An 18994-nucleotide genomic window follows, 5' to 3' on the forward strand; every position below is an offset into this window, starting at 1 on the left:
AATAAAATGCTGAGAAGGCAAGGAAGAAGCTTCAGTGGGGGAAAGGCATAGATCAGGTTGAACTGATTCCACAGAGTCACAAGAGCATCCACTGTGAAGGCCCAAGGATCCCTAGTCCTGGCCACAAACCTGTCCAGTTCGTTGTTGAATCTTGAGGCCAGGAGATTCACTTCTAGCTGCCCCCACTTGGGGGTCTGTTGTCATAATCTTACAGTGTCACAATGACAAACATCTTAGTTTGAGCATTCAATCTGATCATTCGGCCAAAGAAAGGTTAAACATGACCCAAACTGGCAGCATGTTCTGTTGCAAAGTCCTGGAGTGAAATCGAGCAAATGGAACAGCCTCGAAATTTCCAGTTAGACTTACCGGTAACAGTATTTCTGGGAACCGTGCAGGACAGCACCCTGAGAGAGATGACTGGCTCCTCCTTCTACAGGAAGCACAATTGAGAGTAGCTTAAAATATGTATCCCACCCCCCTCAGTAGAGATAAAAGTAGACTACTTCCACCAGTGCACGAGTGAAACATCACCACACATCATAATACATACGTGTATGGTGGAAAGTAGGCTTGCTGTCCTGGAAGATTCCCAGAAATACCGTTACCGTTAAGTCTAACTGGGAATTTCTCCAATCTTCCAGGATGGCAAATCGGAGAGGATAAGCAAGCACACCAACAAGCCTATTTTCTCAGGGCAGGACCACAGACTAATACTTTCCTGCCAAAAGCAAGGTCCTGCTGTGACAGAACTTCCTCTCTGTCAAGCCTTAGGAAGATATCGGGTCTTGACCAAAAAGCTGCTCTGCAGATGTGTTCCACCGAAGCCCCAGCTCAATTCTTCCCAAGAGGTGGCTAAAGATCTAGAAGAATGAGCTTTTACCTCAGTTGGCAAATCCTGACCCTCTAATTTATAGACCAACGTAATTGTCTGTTATCCATCTTGCTATAGAAACTTTTGAAGCCTGCAATCCTTTATTTCCAAAAGAAAACAAAACAAAACAAAAAAAAAAAAATCGACTATTTTCAGAAATTTCTTGTCATGTCTAGATATTTAAGGGAGACCGTCTAACATCCAGCGTATGCAACGCCTCCTTGCTAGGATCCAGGGGATTGTCACAAAAGGAGGGTAAAACAATCTCCTGAGACTTATGAAAGGCGGAAGACACTTTTGGCAAATATAAGGGGTCTGGTCTAAGAATTACTCTATCCGGGAGAACAGCAAGACAAGGATCTTTAATAGATAGTGCCTGGAGCGTCCCTACCCTTCTGGCTGAATTTTAAGCATCAAATACTTAATAGAAATACTGGCAATAGGTTCAAAAGGAGGTCTTGAGAGTCCTCCCAATACCAACGAAAGATACCAGGGAGAAAAAACCTTATTCTAAAAAAGGGCATGAATATTCCAGGGCCCTAAGAAATTGTTTCACCAAAAAGGTTCCCCCAGCAATTTTTGTTATAAAAACAAGGAAAGAGCGGATAATTGCTAAGGGCCAGGTTTCTTTCGAAACCATCCTGCAAAAAAAATGCAAGACTAACGGAACCGAAGGAGAAACAAATAATTGTGTGTGAACACCAGGAAGGAAAAAAAAAAACAAACAAAAAAAAAAACACCACAACAACTTTCCAAACTTTGACATATATATTTTCTGAAGCAAAAATGTTTTGAGATGCAGATCCTTCCTTTCTGGAGACCAACCCCTGGTACATTAGTAACAAAAAAGAGAAAGGGATAGAAAAAGGTGGGGGTTTTAAGTGGCTACAGAAGGGACACATCCAATAAACTTCAGTCTCATAGGAGGTATATAAAAAAAAGTATAAATTTATTAAACAAATGACTAAAATCAATAGATATGCATAAAAGCATATATACAAACATATAACATCAGGGAATACAAATAACTCCCATCAACCCTTGTGCTCCACAACCAAGGTTAACCTATATAATCATTTTATTGCAAACTCATGTCAGTTGCACAAGCGCTTTCGGGGGCCACACAGGGTCCCTTCATCAGGCATAGCAATGGCCGCTCTATAATCCCCCCCGATGGTGCAAATAGGCAACCGTGGTGGAGTTGTCTTGGAAAACGTGTACATCTCGACCCTTCAGGATCGACTGAAAAGCGGTCAATGCTTCTTGAACCGCTGGAAGATCCTTCATGGTTTGAAGAAGCTCCCTTTACTATGCGAGGCCAGGGTCCCTGAGCATGAAGCCCCTGAGCATGAACCCCTGATCGCCAGAAGCTTGCATCTGTGGTAATTTTTACCGTATTTAATTGATTCCATAGCCTGTCCATTGGACAGTCTTTCCAAATATGTCCACTAATAGAGACTGTCGCACAGGTACTGTAAGCTGGACTCTGAGATCCATAGTCTCTCTCCTGTCCCATTTTGACAGCAGAAGTGCTGAAGAGGCCTTGTGTGAAGTTGAGCTCAATTTAAAGCAGTCATGATCTCCCTTAAAGTTATAAAGTCCTTGGTGATTGTCTTTTGTGTCAAGTCTAGAGTATTGTGGACTCTCTCTTTCGTAAGGAACAATTTGAGTAATTGAGTCTATCAGGAAACCCAGAAAGACTACAGACTGGGTTGGAACTAGGGAAGACTTTTCCAGATTCAATATCCATCTCAGTTTCTCCAGCAATTCCATGACCTTCTGCAGGCTCTGAAGAAGCATAAATTAGAATATCGTCTAGATAGGCAATTAGAAAATCCCCCTGAAGATATAAAAGGCAGACATTGCTTCTGACAAAACTTGTGAAGATTCTTGGGGCTGCAAAAGGGCCAAAAAGGAAGAGCCCTGAACTGCCACTTTCCCCTTCGGTACTACAAACCAGAGAAATTTTTGATCCACCAAGGCAATTGGGGTGTGGAGAGGAGAATCTTTTAGATAGAGATTGACCATAAACACCGATTTGCTGAGTGTCTTTCGCACAGAGTAACACTCTCCATGCGAAACTTCTTGATCAACCACAACCGATTTAATTTCTTTAGGTTTAGGATCATTCTGAATCTTCCCCCAGGTTTGGGGACTAGAAATACACTATATTGCCAAAAGTATTGGGATGCCTGACTTTACACGCACATGTACACGCACATGAACATTAATGGCATCCCAATCTTAGTCCGTAGGGTTCAATATTGAGTTGGCTCCGCCCTTTGCAGCTATAACAGCTTCAATTCTTCTGGGAAGGCTGTCCACAAGGTTTAGGAGTGGGTCTATGGGAATGTTTGACCATTCTTCCAGAAGTGCATTTGTGAGGTCAGGTACTGATGTTGGACGAGAAGGCCTGGCTTGCAGTCTCCTCTCTAATTCATCACAAAGGTGTTCTATCGGGTTGAGGTCAGGACTCTGTGCAGGCCAGTCAAGTTCCTCCACCCCAAACTCGCTCATCCATGTCTTTATGGACCTTGCTTTGTGCACTGGTGCGGAGTCATGTTAAAACAGGAAGGGGACATACCCAAACTGCTCCCACAAAGTTGGGAGCATGAAATTGTCCAAAATGTCTTGGTATGCTGATGCCTTTAGGAGTTCCCTTCACTGGAACTAAGGGGCCAAGCCCAACCCCTGAAAAACAACCCCAAACCATAATCCCCCCTACACCAAACTTTACACAATGCATCCAGGCAAGTACCGTTCTCCTGGCAACCGCCAAACCCAGACACGTCCATCAGATTGCCAGACATAGAAGCACGATTCGTCACCCCAGAGAACACGTCTCCACTTCTCTCTAGAGTCCAGTGGGGGAGTGCTTTACACCACTCTTTGGATTGACGCTTTGCATTGCACTTGGTGATGTAAGGCTTGGATGCAGCTGCTCGGCCATGGAAACCCATTCTATGAAACTCTCTACGCACTGTTGTTGTGCCAATCTGAAGGCCACACAAAGTTTGGGGGTCTGTAGCTATTGACTCTGCAGACAGTTGGTGACTTCTGCGCACTGTGTGCTTCAGCATGCGCTGACCCCGCTCTGTCATTTTACGTGGCCTACCACTTTGTGGGGAGGGGGTGGGGGGGGGGCAAAAAAAATTATCTTTTCAGGAAATGTTTTCCCCTGGCTAATACATCTAAGCCACAGCCAAACAGAAGGTTTCCTTCAAACGGTAAGCCACAAAGTCCAGGATTGGAAGATAAATCTCCTTCCCAGGAATTTAACCACCTAGCAGAGCTAAGAAGATGCGAAAGATTGTGAAAGATGCTGAGATACTCTCTAGCCACAGATCCATATTTCTGGCTACACATGTGGCTACAATTGCTGGAGCCATTGAGGCATTAGCATCCCAGGCTTTCATTAACAAAGCTTCCGCTTTCCCATCAATCTGCTCTTTTATGGTACCAGCATTTGCGAAAGAAAGATCAGCCTTTTTTGAGACCTGGGCCAAAGAAGCGTCCAATTTGGGACATTTAAAGTATTTTTCTTTGACTTCTTTGCTAAAGAAAAAATTCCTTTACCATGCTCTAAATCTTTGGTTCTCAACTAGTGGGTCGTGACTGTGTTCAGTGGGTCACCACGTGCCTTCTAGTTTTCTAGGTGAGAGGCTCCTCTGCCTCCCCCTAGCGCAGCATTGTCCATTCTTACACCAAGCAGCCATTCAAAATTTGTTGACTTGAGGTAGGGTGGGCTGGGGGTATGGCGATAAATGAGCTCCCTCCATACGTGCATTGCTTATAGCTCCCTCGCATGTCCTGTAGAGGTGCCTGGACTGGAGTGACATCACATTCTGGGGCTCCTGGCACCTCTACAGGCAGACATGTGAGCTGCACAAGCAATGCACATGTGGATGGAGCTCTATCACCGCACAGCAGCCCACACCGCCGGTCATTCCATTGCAGTGCAACTTGGGTCGTGACTTAATAACCGAGGACAAATGTGGGTCCTGAGGTTACACAGGTTGAGAACCACTGCTCTAAATGACAAATTTTAGCTCTGGCTCCTTCAATTCCGCAGCAACCAACTCCTTACGTGATTGGTGGATAGGGAAGACTCTGCCCTGTGGTTCAAGCAAACCCCTATACACTTTATCCTGAACTGAAACAGATCTAGGAGGATCAGGAATGTGCTCAGTAGCATAAATTGCTTGCAACAGATAATGCATCTCTTCCTATAGAAAAACAGGTTTGGACGGATGTATTTCCACATCCTCCTCCACCATCTCCCCTTCTTCCAGGGAGTTATCAGAAACCAAACCTTTTTTCCGATATACCCCTGTCCAAAGCCTCAGTAATAGGGGCTGTCCTGTACGGTCCCAAGCCTGAACTAGAACCAGAAGGACCCGTTATAACAGGAACAGAAGAAGTAGATGTTAACATTTCAGAAATTACATTTTTAAAAGATTGTACTGTAGATACCATCTCCACCTCATATTTTCTGAAAAATCCTTCATAGGATTGGAAGAGTCACTAGCATCGAACTTATTAATGCATGATTCACACAGAGGTTTTTGACACCCAGAAGAAAGCTTAATATTGCAACTGCCACCGCGTTTTTTTTAAACTGTTTTGGAGCTGTGGCTGCTGGTTGAACAGATGTTTTATTTTATCAGGAGAAGGGTCCTAGAGGGAAGGCAAAACAGCATACATAAATCAGCTGACTGTCTTTTCTATGCCCCCTCTAAGACTGTCCACCGTACTGCTAAAGAGCCTCATGGTTACTTACCATGTCCTTGGCTCGAGCAGTAGCGGCTGTCATTCTGCCATCTTCGTTCATATTGGCAGCTGAAGCCTCCTTCCCCAACTATTCTCCAATGGCCACTGTATTCAGTGCAGCAGCGTCGGCATTAAATGCAGAGGAGCGCACAGCAGAAGTGACCTCAGCCCCGCTTCAGGAAATGACGATGCCGTTATGAAGAAGCTTGAGGTGCACTCCACCCCTCGCTAGCACGAAAACATTCGCCGCCGAAAACAGCCTCAACACCAGCTCTGGACTTCATGTCTGCCGCAGTGACCCAGACAGGGCTAACAAGCCAGGGCATCGGGATTCACCTTCAGCCAGGGAAAAATGAATACCCTGGCATAGGAAAGGACCCATAATCTGAGGCGAACTCTCAATGTTCAGGACCTATCCAAAGTCCTTCAAGGTCCTCAGCTTGACTGACCCATTGGAGTCCAAAGGTCAGAGAGGTCTGTCTGCGGAAGCAACAGATTGTCCAAGTAACCGATGATCAGGATAACTTTGACATAAAGAAGGCCCAGAATCAAAGCTAAGACCTTTTGTGAATACCCTTGGAGCCAAGGCAAGGCAGAAGAGACACAAACAGATAGTCGTGTTCACCTATGGCAAAATACAGAAAGCGTTGGTCATCTAAAAATATAGGTATGTGTAAATATACATCATAGGTTGTTGGATGCTATGAAGTCTCCATGTAAAATGTCTTTAAATCCAGGATGGGACAAAGGTCACCCTTGGGTTATGGAACTGTAAAAGGGTTTAAAGCTGCTGCTGTGTGGTCCTGAGTCGGAAGCTGCTGCCAAATGATCTTAACTAAAGAACACACTAAAACTTAGGAATGATGGCAATTAAACTGCAACAAGAAAGAGGAAACATCCATCACTTAAAGACATGAGCAAAAAGACATGAGCAAAAAATTGAGGATTTACTGGAGTGGAAGGTGTTACATGAGGGTCCTCTCAGCTCACAACTGGCCAGTGTCCAATCACCCGATACCTGTACAGGTGAAACTCATAATTAGAATATCGTGCAAAAGTTAATTTATTTCACTAATGCAACTTAAAAAGGTGAAATTAATACAAGAGATAGACTCATTACATGCAAAGCAAGATAGTTCAAGCCGTGATTTGTCATAATTGTGATGATTATGGCTTACAGCTCATGAAAACCCCAAATCCACAATCTCAGAAAATTAGAATATTACATGCAATCAATAAAACAAGGATTGTACATAGAACAATATCGGACCTCTGAAAAGTATAAGCATGCATATGTACTCAGTACTTGGTTTGGGCCCCTTTTGCAGCAATTACTGCCTCAATGTGGCGTGGCATGGAAGCTATCAGCCTGTGGCACTGCTGAGGTGTTATGGAAGACCAGGATGCTTCAATAGCGGCCTTCAGCTCTTCTGCATTGTTCGGTCTCATGTCTCTCATCTTTCTCTTGGCAATGCCCCATAGATTCTCTATGGGGTTCAGGTCAGGCGAGTTTGCTGGCCAATCAAGCACAGTAATCCCACGGTCATTGAACCAGGTTTTGGTGCTTTTGGCAGTGTGGGCAGGTGCCAAGTCCTGCTGGAAAATGAAGTCAGCATCCCCATAGAGCTCATCTGCGGAAGGAAACATGAAGTGATCCAAAATCTCCTGGTCGACGGCTGCCAGTTGACCCTGGACTTAATGAAGCACAGTGGACCAACACCAGCAGATGACATGGCTCCAGGGAACCCTTTGCAGGTGTTATGGCTTAATTAGCTGATTAGAGTGGGACACTTTGAGCCTAGAATATTGCACCTTTTCACAATATTCTAATTTTCTGAGATTGTGGATTTGGGGTTTTCATGAGCTGTAAGCCATAATCATCACAATTATGACAAATCACGGCTTGAACTATCTTGCTTTGCATGTAATGAGTCTATCTCATATATTAGTTTCACCTTTTAAGTTGCATTAGTGAAATAAATGAACTTTTGCACGATATTCTAATTATTCGAGTTTCACCTGTATATTACCCAGACGTTTATGAATCTGCCTGTGTCCTGTACGATTAAGATAAAACATTTACCGATATAAAAATGTCTGGAATCACAGTTTAGTGCTTACCTTACACTTAGGTATGTGAACATTGCAAAGACTCCCTACCTTTGTCCTTGAGTGTTAAAATGACAGTCTGTCCCTCATTAAAAGAATCCACATTATGCTCAACAACTAGTCCCTGCAAATCTGTAGAGGTATAGGCCTGTAAAGAGAAAAACAGATTTCTGCATTCATATTAGGCTTAAGAATATATTTGGTAGAAGAAACAAAAAAGGTCACAATCTGGTACAAGAATATTGGGTCTTCTTTGTACTGCAATAAAAACTTCTGACTAAAACAAATAGGATATTTGTGCACCTACCGTATTTTCAGACGGACATAGAATTTATTGAAGATGAGAGGTTTTTAGCATTCTAGAAAATCTCTTCCATTGAATGTTAATTCCCCCCCACCTTAAAGAAACCAACTTAAAAACTGCTAAACAAACTATGTGGTTCATTTTACCTTTATAATCAGTTTAAAGACTAACCTTGTTTTGCCCAAATTCCTCCTCCACAAGATTAGATACACCAAACTCTTCATCCATTTCTGCCAGAAGTTTTTCCTGTTAAAACAAGGATAGTGCCATGTAATGATGCATTCCTAAACCCACGGCTCAATTTGTATTTGCTCACTTTAGAAGCAATACATACCCTTTTCTCTGCTTTCTCTTTTTCTACTTGGAGCTTCCGACTTCTCTCAATCCAAGCAGCTGTATCATCTAACCATAGCTCATCCTCCCCCAAGGATTTTATTTTACTGAAAAAGAGAAGCATGGAGGAGTGAGGGAAGAGTAGACCGTATTCTTCAGGTGATTGGAAAATCCAGTACAACGCACTTTTGCTTTCTTCAACACCAGTGTGCTATCTGGCAGCAATTTAGTTAAAAGAATGTTTTAGAATATTCACAGAATCCCCCAAAATTTACTGCCACGTCCAACAAGAGTGAATACTTACCCTAGTTTCTGGTTCAGAATCCTCTTCTCTTTAGCAGCTGCTAATTTCTCTCTGAGCTCTTGCTGTTGTTTCAGAACTAGTGGGTTGATGACAGCAGCTGCAACTGGGTCTTCTTTAGTGCCACTTTCTATTTAAAAAAAAAAAAAGAAATGGAACACTGTCCAGACATTGTAAATGAGAACAAATATTAAAGTAAACAAAAATATACCTGTTTTGGCGGTATTAATTTCCAGGGGTTTTAAACCAAGTTTTGCACGAAGTTTACTAGAAAAAAGGAGAAAAAAAAGAAACTAAAATGTTCTGTATTACAACATTTCAGCTTCAGCTTAAGCTTATTACAGATTTCAATATGTGAACTATTTTATCTATTAAAGCATTTGTAATTCTGTAAACTTTTGTGATCCAGACACACAGTACAGCCAGGTACTCAACCTCCACTAAAGCAACAGTAAAGCTGTCAAGAGGCTACCACTCTGCTAACTGGACATATAAGAACTAGCAGTAGGGCTGCAACTTTAAGATTTTCATAGTCGATTAGTTGGCCGATTTTTTCGAATTGGATGATAAAAAACAAAACGCACATCTTTTATTAAAAATAACATACACAAATGGAGTGTTACAAACATAAAGGTGTACTTCAGAAAACAAAAAGGTTTATTCAGAAACATGGTCACCGTGTCAAATAACCCTTTCTTCACAAATGAGGTTTGCTAGTGGCTATACTAAAACAACCCTTAACTAAACGTGCAATACTAGAAAGAACTTGGCACTGATTCAAATGGGGGAATCAGGCCAAAGTAGTTATAAAAGGGTCGGAGTAGCGACTTGGTTCAATAAAAAAAAAACCAACACTATTTTTAGACAGTACTAATAATTGTACACAAGTAACAACCACGTAACACTAAACCTCCACCTTGCTATAGACTAAAACATTGATATAGACAACGTGGTCTCCTTCACTCACATCCCTCACTCACACGGACTGGTTGATAAAATTCATGATTGCATGCCGGTGGAGCTCAAAATGGAAACAGTATCCAAGAAGTAGCTTTTTGAAACGAAAAAAGGATCATTATCCAGTAAATGGTAACAAAGAGTCGATCACATCAATGATAATGTGTGATGAAATGATCCACTTCTCCAAATGTACGGGATACTGAAATACACACTTTCTGAGGAGACAGGGGTGTGGGAAATGAACCGGAACTCTGAGCGGTTTTTACTAGTATTGTTCTCACCGACCCATAATCAATTCCCCTTGTATTGTCAGACAAATAATAAGGGTGGAAATCATTTCTATGTATTCCTCATTGAAGGTGTACTAAATAGTCTGGTTGCACGTTGGCCGCAGACTCATTGTCCAATGTAGTTTTATTAAAAGGAGAACTATGGGGTCAGTGTTTTTCCCCATAGTTCTCCTTGGGGTAACGGGAGGACACAAACTAGCGTCCTCCCGTTACCCTAAGCTCAGTATACCGCGAGCTACAGCTCGCGGTATACTGAGACGCCGCACCTGGAGCGGAACCCCACTTAGATGACGGGATCCGCCCAGCTGCGTGAGTGACAGCTGGCTCTGCCTATCTAGAGGCAGAGCCAGCTGTACCCGCCCCCTCCCCCGTCCGTTCCGCCAGTCAGCGCTGGCAGATCGGAGAGGGGAATCCAGCCCCCCCCCCTGTCACGGCGGGGATGAGTATGTTTTCCCTCACCTCCCGATCTACTGAGCTGACCTGTGACAGTCTCATTGTCACAGGTCGGCTTAGAACTATGAGGTGAGTGGAAATCACTCAGGTCATAGTTCTCCTTTAACTCAAATAGTAGCTCGACAACGGAAGTCCCATCTAAGGAGCAGTCTCATAATTTCCAGTGGACAGTTTTGAATACAGAATGGCACACCTTTAGAGACAGTCCCGGAATAAATGGAGAAGCACTTAGTTATAGTTTTCACAGGTTTATAACCGTGTGCCCCAGTATGCTGAAATCATTCAGAATGTCCAGACTCTAGATTCCCTGCATGCATAGGGTTAGCATACGGCTTAACCGGAGTGCTCCGTCGTTTTCTTTATAAGAGTTAATCAGTTTAACGTTGGATTTTCAGTGTAATCTGAGTAGATATATTGCGGCTCCTTCCTCCGGTGTTATTACCTGACAAGCAGGTGTATAGTCAGCCGTGGGTCCTCTGTATTGCATTGACGCGTTTCGCCCCACCTATCTTCCCAGGGCTTCGTCAGAACGTTCTTCACTCCAGTTAAACAAGCGGTATGCTAACCCTATGCATGCAGGGAATCTAGAGTCTGAACATAATTTATTTCTATTACATGGGGGCTCACAAGCCCCTTATGTGATAGCACATTGGCGATGACAGGTTCTCTTTAATGTGATATTAGGGGGTCTTTTAGACCCCTAGTGTCACCTATCTACCTCAATAGCTTTAGCTGGGGAATGTAAATACAGCAGATACTGGCTGGGAGCCATTTTAAAATGCAACAGCCAATAGCAGGCTGTCTATTGCTCCCACCCACTGCCTGATGTCAATCAGCAGAGGGGGCAGCATGGCGGTGCCACAGGGGGAGCAGAGCAGGCCAACAGCAGTATCTCCTCCCCACAGGACGCCAGCTGCAGCAGCTCCCTGTGAGGGGGAGAACGGAGAGCAGAGCAGAGGCGTGGGTTGAGGCTGGAGGGAGATCGAGTTACGGAGCTTTCCTCAATGCTGGGCACTGGCTGCAGGGGTCTGTGTCCCCTCTAATCCCTGTTGAGAGCAGCTGAGATCAGAAGGAACACAAAACCTATGAAACAACTAATCGATAGAGAATCGTTGACAACTATTCTCATTATCAATTATTATCAAATTAATTGTTGCAGCCCAAACTACTAGTGCACTATCATTGCTCTGTTCTCTTCTCCTGTCGGTAAGTGTACTGTCAGCACACGTGCAGTGCAGCAGAGACCGATGGCTCTTACTGCTGGCCTTCCCTCCCTTCGAGTTTCAGTGTTGCTTTACAGTAGATTAGGTGAGGGATAAGTAATAAGTTCCAACAACATTTTTTCATTAAAAAGTACACAACTTTCCATAACACATCGAACACAACACATAACATCTACTTCTACAAGTGTAACCTCATTTTACTCCCAACATAGCCAAGTCTTTACCCTTTACTAACCTTTCCTCAGACTTGTCTAAATGTCCTATCTGGAATCCCAATAGCAGGGATATTTAGTACAAAAAAAACAAACAAACACTGTTCCTGTTTCAGAGGGATCACGATGACTACACAAAATGATGTTTAAGCAGCACTGAAATGTGATAGCAGTCTTATCTTAGAGGACTCCGCTGCAGATCTCTATTGTACAGGGTCTGTAACTCAGAAAATGTTGAAGACACTAGATAAGTATATTAGGTGTGATTATATGAGTTTATATGAATATAAAAGGGTTTTATAAACACATATTATAGATATATATCTATAGATCTAGATCTATAGATCTATATATTACACATACATATACACACAGGCATCTATAGATTTGCAATGGATCTATTCACCTTTTGCATTTAGATGCTTTTATTTGCAGTCAATTTACCTGCGTTTAGAAAGTCAGGTGCATTCAGGAATCGATTTTAACATTCAAATACACCAAAATGCATGTAAATGCAATTTGATTCTGGGATTTGGCACCAGATGCATCTAAACTCATATGCATGTAAATATGTAATTTAACACATGTAGAAGCATAAACACAGCATCTACCCTAAAAGATTTTCCTCTGCATATAGAGCACAAAAAATGCAAATTGCAAGTGTGAATGAGACTTAGTCTTTCTGGAAATTATGGTTAACAGTCTATTAACAAATGGCAACAATTTCTCTCAACACAGGTTTCCTTTCATACATACTTTGTCTCCTCAATGCTTAGCGATGAGTCTCCACCTGCAGATTTGGGAGCACCAACTGAAAAACAGTAATTGCAGTTATACATTTATAAATAGATGTAACATGTATATATAGTACACACACATGTATACAGTGAGTATACATAGTGCAAGATTTCACATGCCTGACAAAGATGTCCTACGTGGCTTTGAAATGTTGCACTGACACTCAATGTGATCACAACAACATTTGGACCGTTGATCGATGGTGTACTGGCGACATGTGTACATGCTGGCAGTTATTACAGCATGTTTTTACTCTTGGCCTTGGAACGCATGCAATGACAATATGTGGAGTGAGGAGCAGATCCAACACAGGTGAAATCTGTGTTCCTTGATAAACTCTAAGAAAAGGATTTTTACAGGGAGTACAAATATCCCATTATCCTAAATCACTCTTCATACATCCAAAGCTTACATCCTCAGATGCTTGAACCAAAGCAGAACAGAGAGATGACAGGACAATGTCTTGGTTAAGGTGGGGTATCTTTCAGGAGTCTTATGGCACCCCAAACACAACTCTCACAATATCATGCATTGTGGTGCAGTTGAAAAAAGTGGTGCATGCAACACACATTGGTTGCTAGGACTACTGGGCACCTACTGACTGCAGAGGAGAACCCCAGACGTCACTGGTTGCTAGGACGCCAGCAGTCCTAGCAATCAAGGGCTTAAGAGAAACTCGGTGCACATACGTACCAGTCACCGACCTGCACTCGGCTATGGCTTGCAGTGGATGCACCATCCTTGGAGGCTGGTGCATCCACTGTCAGCCAGCCATAACGGAGCGCAAATCGGCCGGCCAGGCAGCCACAAACCAAGGGCTGGATAAAGCCCGCAGGCTGTAAAATGCCCAGGTATGACTTAGGAGGTGTGCCAAGGCAACATGGAGATTTATTAGTCTTTGCAGAGAGGATGGAACAACAGGAAGCGGGGCAGAGGCAGAGACTGAAACGCTAGCCTGTAGCCCCTGGAGACCACAACTGCTGTTAATCTAGGTGTCTGCAAAGACTAATAGAAGATGGAGATCACCAGCACTCCAGTAGTAGCATTAATCCTTCTGCTTATTTATTGAAGTGAAATGTCACAAACATGATATAGCCTATGGCAGCAGTGGAGCGCTGGTGATAATCTTCAATAAGTTTGATGCACGTATCGCCATCTGTGATTATCACTGCGAGCACCTCAGTTGTTCAGGTCCAATCGCTGTAAGGAGTGAAGGGTACAAATCCATAACTGCAAAGACAAAGACATCACCCAACTTAGGGGAGGCATCTCCTTATTGTGAAGAGCACTAGTTTACAGGCTTGGAGGATGTGGAAGCTGAACTGGGTACCAGATTTGGGCTGGATTTAGAGGCTTGGAAAAAAAGAAAAAAAAAAAGGAACTTTTACTCCAGGGGCAGAATACGTTTTGCCAGATGGAGGCTTAGATTTTCTTTATTGTGGTAAAAAAACACTTTTACTGCTGGGGACATCTTTAATAAAGTTATCGAGTGATGGTCCAAAGAGGCATTCTCCATCAAGAGGGATGTAGACCAAACACTTTACATTGTTGTTCTGCAGGCCAGCATTTTCCTCTGCATTTTAATAGGACACAACACTCATTCTGAAAGCAAGACAGACAATGTCCAGTAACCCATCAGCATAGTAGTATAATGCAACAAGCATAACTTGCAAATGCTCCATAACTCAATGATCATTAAAGGAGAACCATGAGGTGAGTGATTTCCACTCATCCTCATAGTTAGAGCCGACCTGTGACAAAGAAGCTGTCACAGGTCAGCTCTATTGATCGGGAAGTGAGCAGAAACATGCAACGATCCGCTTGCTTCCCGATCGCCTCCCTGCAGTGATCGGTGACTGTCAGTCACCACTCACCGCAGGGATTCCCCCCCTCTCTCATCCTCCAGCTCAGTTGGGGGCCACTGGACAAATTTTCTCCTCCCATGGGGGTCCACTTGCCAAATTTAATAAAATTTTATACTTCAAAATAAAATTTAACTACTAATACCAGTTTTAATGTCCAGTGTTAACTGAGAACTATGAGGTGAGCGATTTCCACTCATCCTCATAGTTAGAGCCGACCTCTGACAAAGACGCTGTCACAAGTTGGCTCTAATAAATCGGGAAGGGAGCAGAAACATGCCGCCAATCCGCTCACTCCCCGAACCTCTCCCTGCTGTCAGTCACCACAGGGATTTCCCCCCTCCCCTCTCCGATCCTCCAGCGCTGAGTGGAAGATCAAACAGGAGAGGGGGCTGTACTCCGCACCTGTGGTTCCCAGGTGGCAAAATACGCACAAACGTACTTAATGGCCATAAGAAAGCTCAAGATAGAAATGTTCAATAAAACGCTCTTACCTAAATGCATCAATGTTGTATCTCGGTACTCACCGATACAGAGTACCGATACTTTCGCTAGCATGGAGCCGACTTAACGGCCAGTCTGGAAGTTGGGAGGAGTGTCATTACCCGCCACCTGGCTTCGTGATTGGCCAGGAAGTCGGCTCCACGCTGTTCGGCCAGCTCAATGCTGATTGTTTGGGAAGCCGGCGTCCCAGTCAATCAGGAAGTCAGTCATTACCCGCCGCTCTGCTTCCTGATCGGCCGGGAAGCCGGCTCCATGTTCCCTCGTGACACTGCCGGTCAGAGGAAATCTCTCTTTGACTGGAGGTTTCGGTATCGAGGAAGGTATCGGAGCATTTGGGAAAGTACGAGTGCTCACCCAAATACTCGGTATTGGCACCGATACTGGTATCGGTGCATCCCTAGTGTCCTAGCTGATCACATGTGCAGCCCCATGTCAACCATGGCCCTTATATAAAGGCTAAGGTAGCACCATCCTTGGCAGATAGGACAGGAGGGTTTTGTTCTTTTATAAGACTCTTCTAAACTCCAGTATCAGTGACCCAACTGCTAATTCCAAGGAATGATCACACAACCAGAACTACTTTCCAGAGATGGTAAGATCAGAGGCCTCCATTTATATGGTCACTATGCCCCATATATACAGCAGTAAGCAGTGCATTTTCTAAGATCATTAATTTAATGCAAAATAAATGGCATAGCAGCAGTATAGGGAACCTCAATTATCAAAAGTGGTATGCTGACTGCAAAGATTTTGCTTGCTTACTACCAGACCTGCTGTTTCATCCTTATCCAAGACTGGCAAAATTAACGTATCCGACATTGATAATTAAAGATGTACAATAGTTTTTACACAGATATGTAAAAGAGACAATACCATTTCAACCTAGAAGTTTAAATATATAAAAATACTGTGATTCATTGATCAGGCTCCAACAAACAGAATTATCAGTTTCACTTACTCTGTTCAAAAGAAAACTCCAACTTCTCCTTTTTTATTTTTCGAGAGTCTGCATCCTTGGTGGACCGAGACCTTCCATCCCTAGGTCTGTCCCTCTCCCGGGATCTCTTCCGTCTTTCCCGCTCACGTTCCTTATGTTTGTGCTTTTTGTGCTCCCGGTGACGATCTTCCCCACTACCTCCAGCAAAGGAGCCATCTCGGTCTCGTTCCTTTTCCTTATGCTTCTTTGAAGATCCCATAGCTATGGAAAAATAAATATTAACAACTGTGCAAGTAATGTCATAAGTCCTGCTTTAACTGTGCTTTCTCACATTGTAAAAATATGGTGGCATAATTGCCCTTATACTACATAAACAGAAAAATCTTTTTCAGCTTAGCAGCCAGTTCAGCCGCTAAATACCAGCACTGTCATTCTGGACTGTCTCCATTTGATTGACTAGAAAGTGTCAACCACATATATTCTACAATAAAGCAGTTCTGCGATGTGTAAATTAAGGCCAACATACATTACAAAATGCAGCATTATTGCCTAGTCCCAAATACTGGCAGTTAGATCACCCTATGGATTATAACAACTTTTTTGGGGGTTTCCAAAGCCTCTGCTCACGATTTCCTAAATCCATTTGCATTTAGGAAATTGTCACTTTCTTGCTCAATATTGGATTTAAATATAAGCAGAAGAAGCATAAATGTAAACAGGAAAAGGCTCCACAACAGTGGAAAAAAGGAGTCAACAAGTCCATATACCTAGATGTTATAAACCCCTTAACTGCTAATGGCTTATTGCTGTACCCTCTCCTATGTGAGATACAACATTTACACACAGATATATTGGGGGGTTTTTAAGTGCCAAATACGAAGACATTTTTGCTTATGTTAAAAGCCGTTCCACAGTATTCATATTAGAACATGAAAAAACATGGTTAAAAAGGAGAACTATGGGGTCAGGGCTTTTCCCCATAGTTCTCCTTAGGGTAACGGGAGGACACAAACTAGCATCCTCCCGTCACCCTAGGCTCAGTATACCGCGAGCTACAGCTCGCGGTATACTGAGATGCCGGAGCGGATCCCGACATCGATGTCGAGATCCGCCCAGCTGCGTGAGTGACAGCTGGCTCTGCTTATCTAGAGGCAGAGCCAGCTGTACCCGCCCCTCCCCCGTCCGTTCCGCCAGTCAGCGCTGGCGGGGAGGGGGGAATCCATCCCCTCCCCTGTCACGGCAGAGAGCCGTGACAGGAACGAGAAGTGAGCGAACACCGGCATGTGTTCACTCACCTCCCGATCTACTGAGCCGACCTGTGACAGTCTCCTTGTCACAGGTCGGCTAGAACTATGAGGTGAGTGAAAAGCACTCACCTCATAGTTCTCCTTTAAAAACATTTACATTACTTTGCAGCTGCTTGTTTTTTGAAATACCACCTATAGTCACAAATTTTCTGCTTTTTTTTTTAATTCTAAACAGTATACATACTATACAAGAAACTATCAATAAAAATGTTTCAAACATGTGGTTTGTTTGTTTGCTTTGGTCAGTCATTTGTAGTTCTTCAGGAACAGAGATATTTTCAAAACAACTACAATGGCTGAAATGAATCTGGTGGCGGAAATTTCCTCCGGGTGGTGGGGGCCGCAGGGAGACATACAAGTGGAATGGCTGGTTACACTGGGCACCTCTATGTCTTTCTATTGTGAAGCACCATATATGCAAGTATACAATTGGTGGGAACTTGCATTATTTCCCCAGTTGTATTCTGAGCTGCCTCATACAGAGGACATATTGCATATATCCACAATATTGCTCCAAATGTTCACTGTGCCTGTAATGGTGCAGCTTCTCCAAATGTCAGTAATAATGCAGCTCCTCCAGTATTCAGATCAGCTCATGCCGTTGGGTATCACTGCCTTCACTGTATCCCCAGTGACCGCTCTCACATGGATCCCGGTCTCCAACCCCCAGCACACAGGGCAGTGCAACAAAGGGGTGTGGTGCTGTGATAACCCATCAACCCAATATAATCTATTAGAAAATTCTCCCTCTTATGTAACCTATGACTTAACATTTCTTTTCCTTTTAAACCATGGCCTCCTCCCTAACTCTAGAAGTGATTTGCATCATGGCTGCATCGTGACCTATTCACGTACAAACACATTGTCTGTAATTTTAGTATAATACTAAACAATAGAGCAATAATGTTTTTTCTACTTTTAGTCTGCAACTCTAAACTGTTATGACAGCCTGAATATAAGAAGCCAAAGCACCCCCTACATGTACCATGAGTTCACAAACTGTGCCCTGCATTATTTAATTGCTAGCCATGCTTGAATGACAAAATAAGCCCCAGGATAAATCTGGCCAGCCTATCTTAAATTGAACCTGTACATGCAGAGCTAATCAACAGGTTACACTTTAATGCGAACCTCCCCAGCAGCATACTTGCCTTTGTTTTGTTCAGCCGTCTGGAGTGAAGGTAACCCTGTGTAAGCTACATGCAACTTACACAGGGATATGGGCACCAATTGGTGACTTGCAAGATGCAGGCTAGTTCTGCACCCCAACCAGCTCCATTTCTGTAAAGTATAGACACTCTAGGGCAGGCGTCTCAAACCTCCGGCCCTCCAGCTGTGGTGGAACTACAAATCCCATGAGGCATTGCAAGATTCTCACAGCCACGACTCTCGGAGAGATGCATCATGGGATTTGTAGTTTCACCACAGCTGGAGGGCCAGAGGTTTGAGACCCTGCTCTAGGGGATGGGTCTCAAACTTAGTTGGGGGCCACTGGACACATTTTCTCCTCCCGTGGGGGTCCACTTGCCAAATTTAAAAAGATAATTATACTTCAAAATAAAATTTAAAAAAGGAGAACTATGAGGTGAGTGCTTTTCACTCACCTCATAGTTCTAGCCGACCTGTGACAATGAGACTGTCACAGGTCGGCTCAGTAGATCGGGAGGTGAGCGAACACATGCCGGTGTTCGCTCACTTCTCGATCCTGTCACTGCTCTCTGCCGTGACAGGGGAGGGGATGGATTCCCCCCTCCCCG

General features: G+C 43.6%; 1 protein-coding gene across 1 annotated transcript in view; it reads right to left on the bottom strand.

Annotated features, from left to right (window-relative positions):
• Window positions 1-18994, bottom strand: part of SART1 (squamous cell carcinoma antigen recognized by T-cells 1) — a gene marked incomplete at its 3' end in the record, with an annotated part of 50036 nt that overhangs the window by 23885 nt on the left and 7157 nt on the right. The window contains exons 2-8 of the mRNA XM_018570861.1: window positions 15952-16191; window positions 12586-12640; window positions 8903-8958; window positions 8695-8821; window positions 8392-8497; window positions 8229-8303; window positions 7805-7901 (exon numbers count right to left, since the gene is read on the bottom strand). Coding sequence (XP_018426363.1) covers window positions 7805-7901; window positions 8229-8303; window positions 8392-8497; window positions 8695-8821; window positions 8903-8958; window positions 12586-12640; window positions 15952-16189 — 754 coding nt within the window. The remainder of the gene's footprint in view (window positions 1-7804; window positions 7902-8228; window positions 8304-8391; window positions 8498-8694; window positions 8822-8902; window positions 8959-12585; window positions 12641-15951; window positions 16192-18994) is intronic.

Source organism: Nanorana parkeri, unplaced genomic scaffold (assembly GCF_000935625.1).
Source record: "Nanorana parkeri isolate BGI_ZX_2015 unplaced genomic scaffold, ASM93562v1 scaffold1616, whole genome shotgun sequence".
Classification (NCBI taxonomy): Eukaryota; Metazoa; Chordata; class Amphibia; order Anura; family Dicroglossidae; genus Nanorana; species Nanorana parkeri.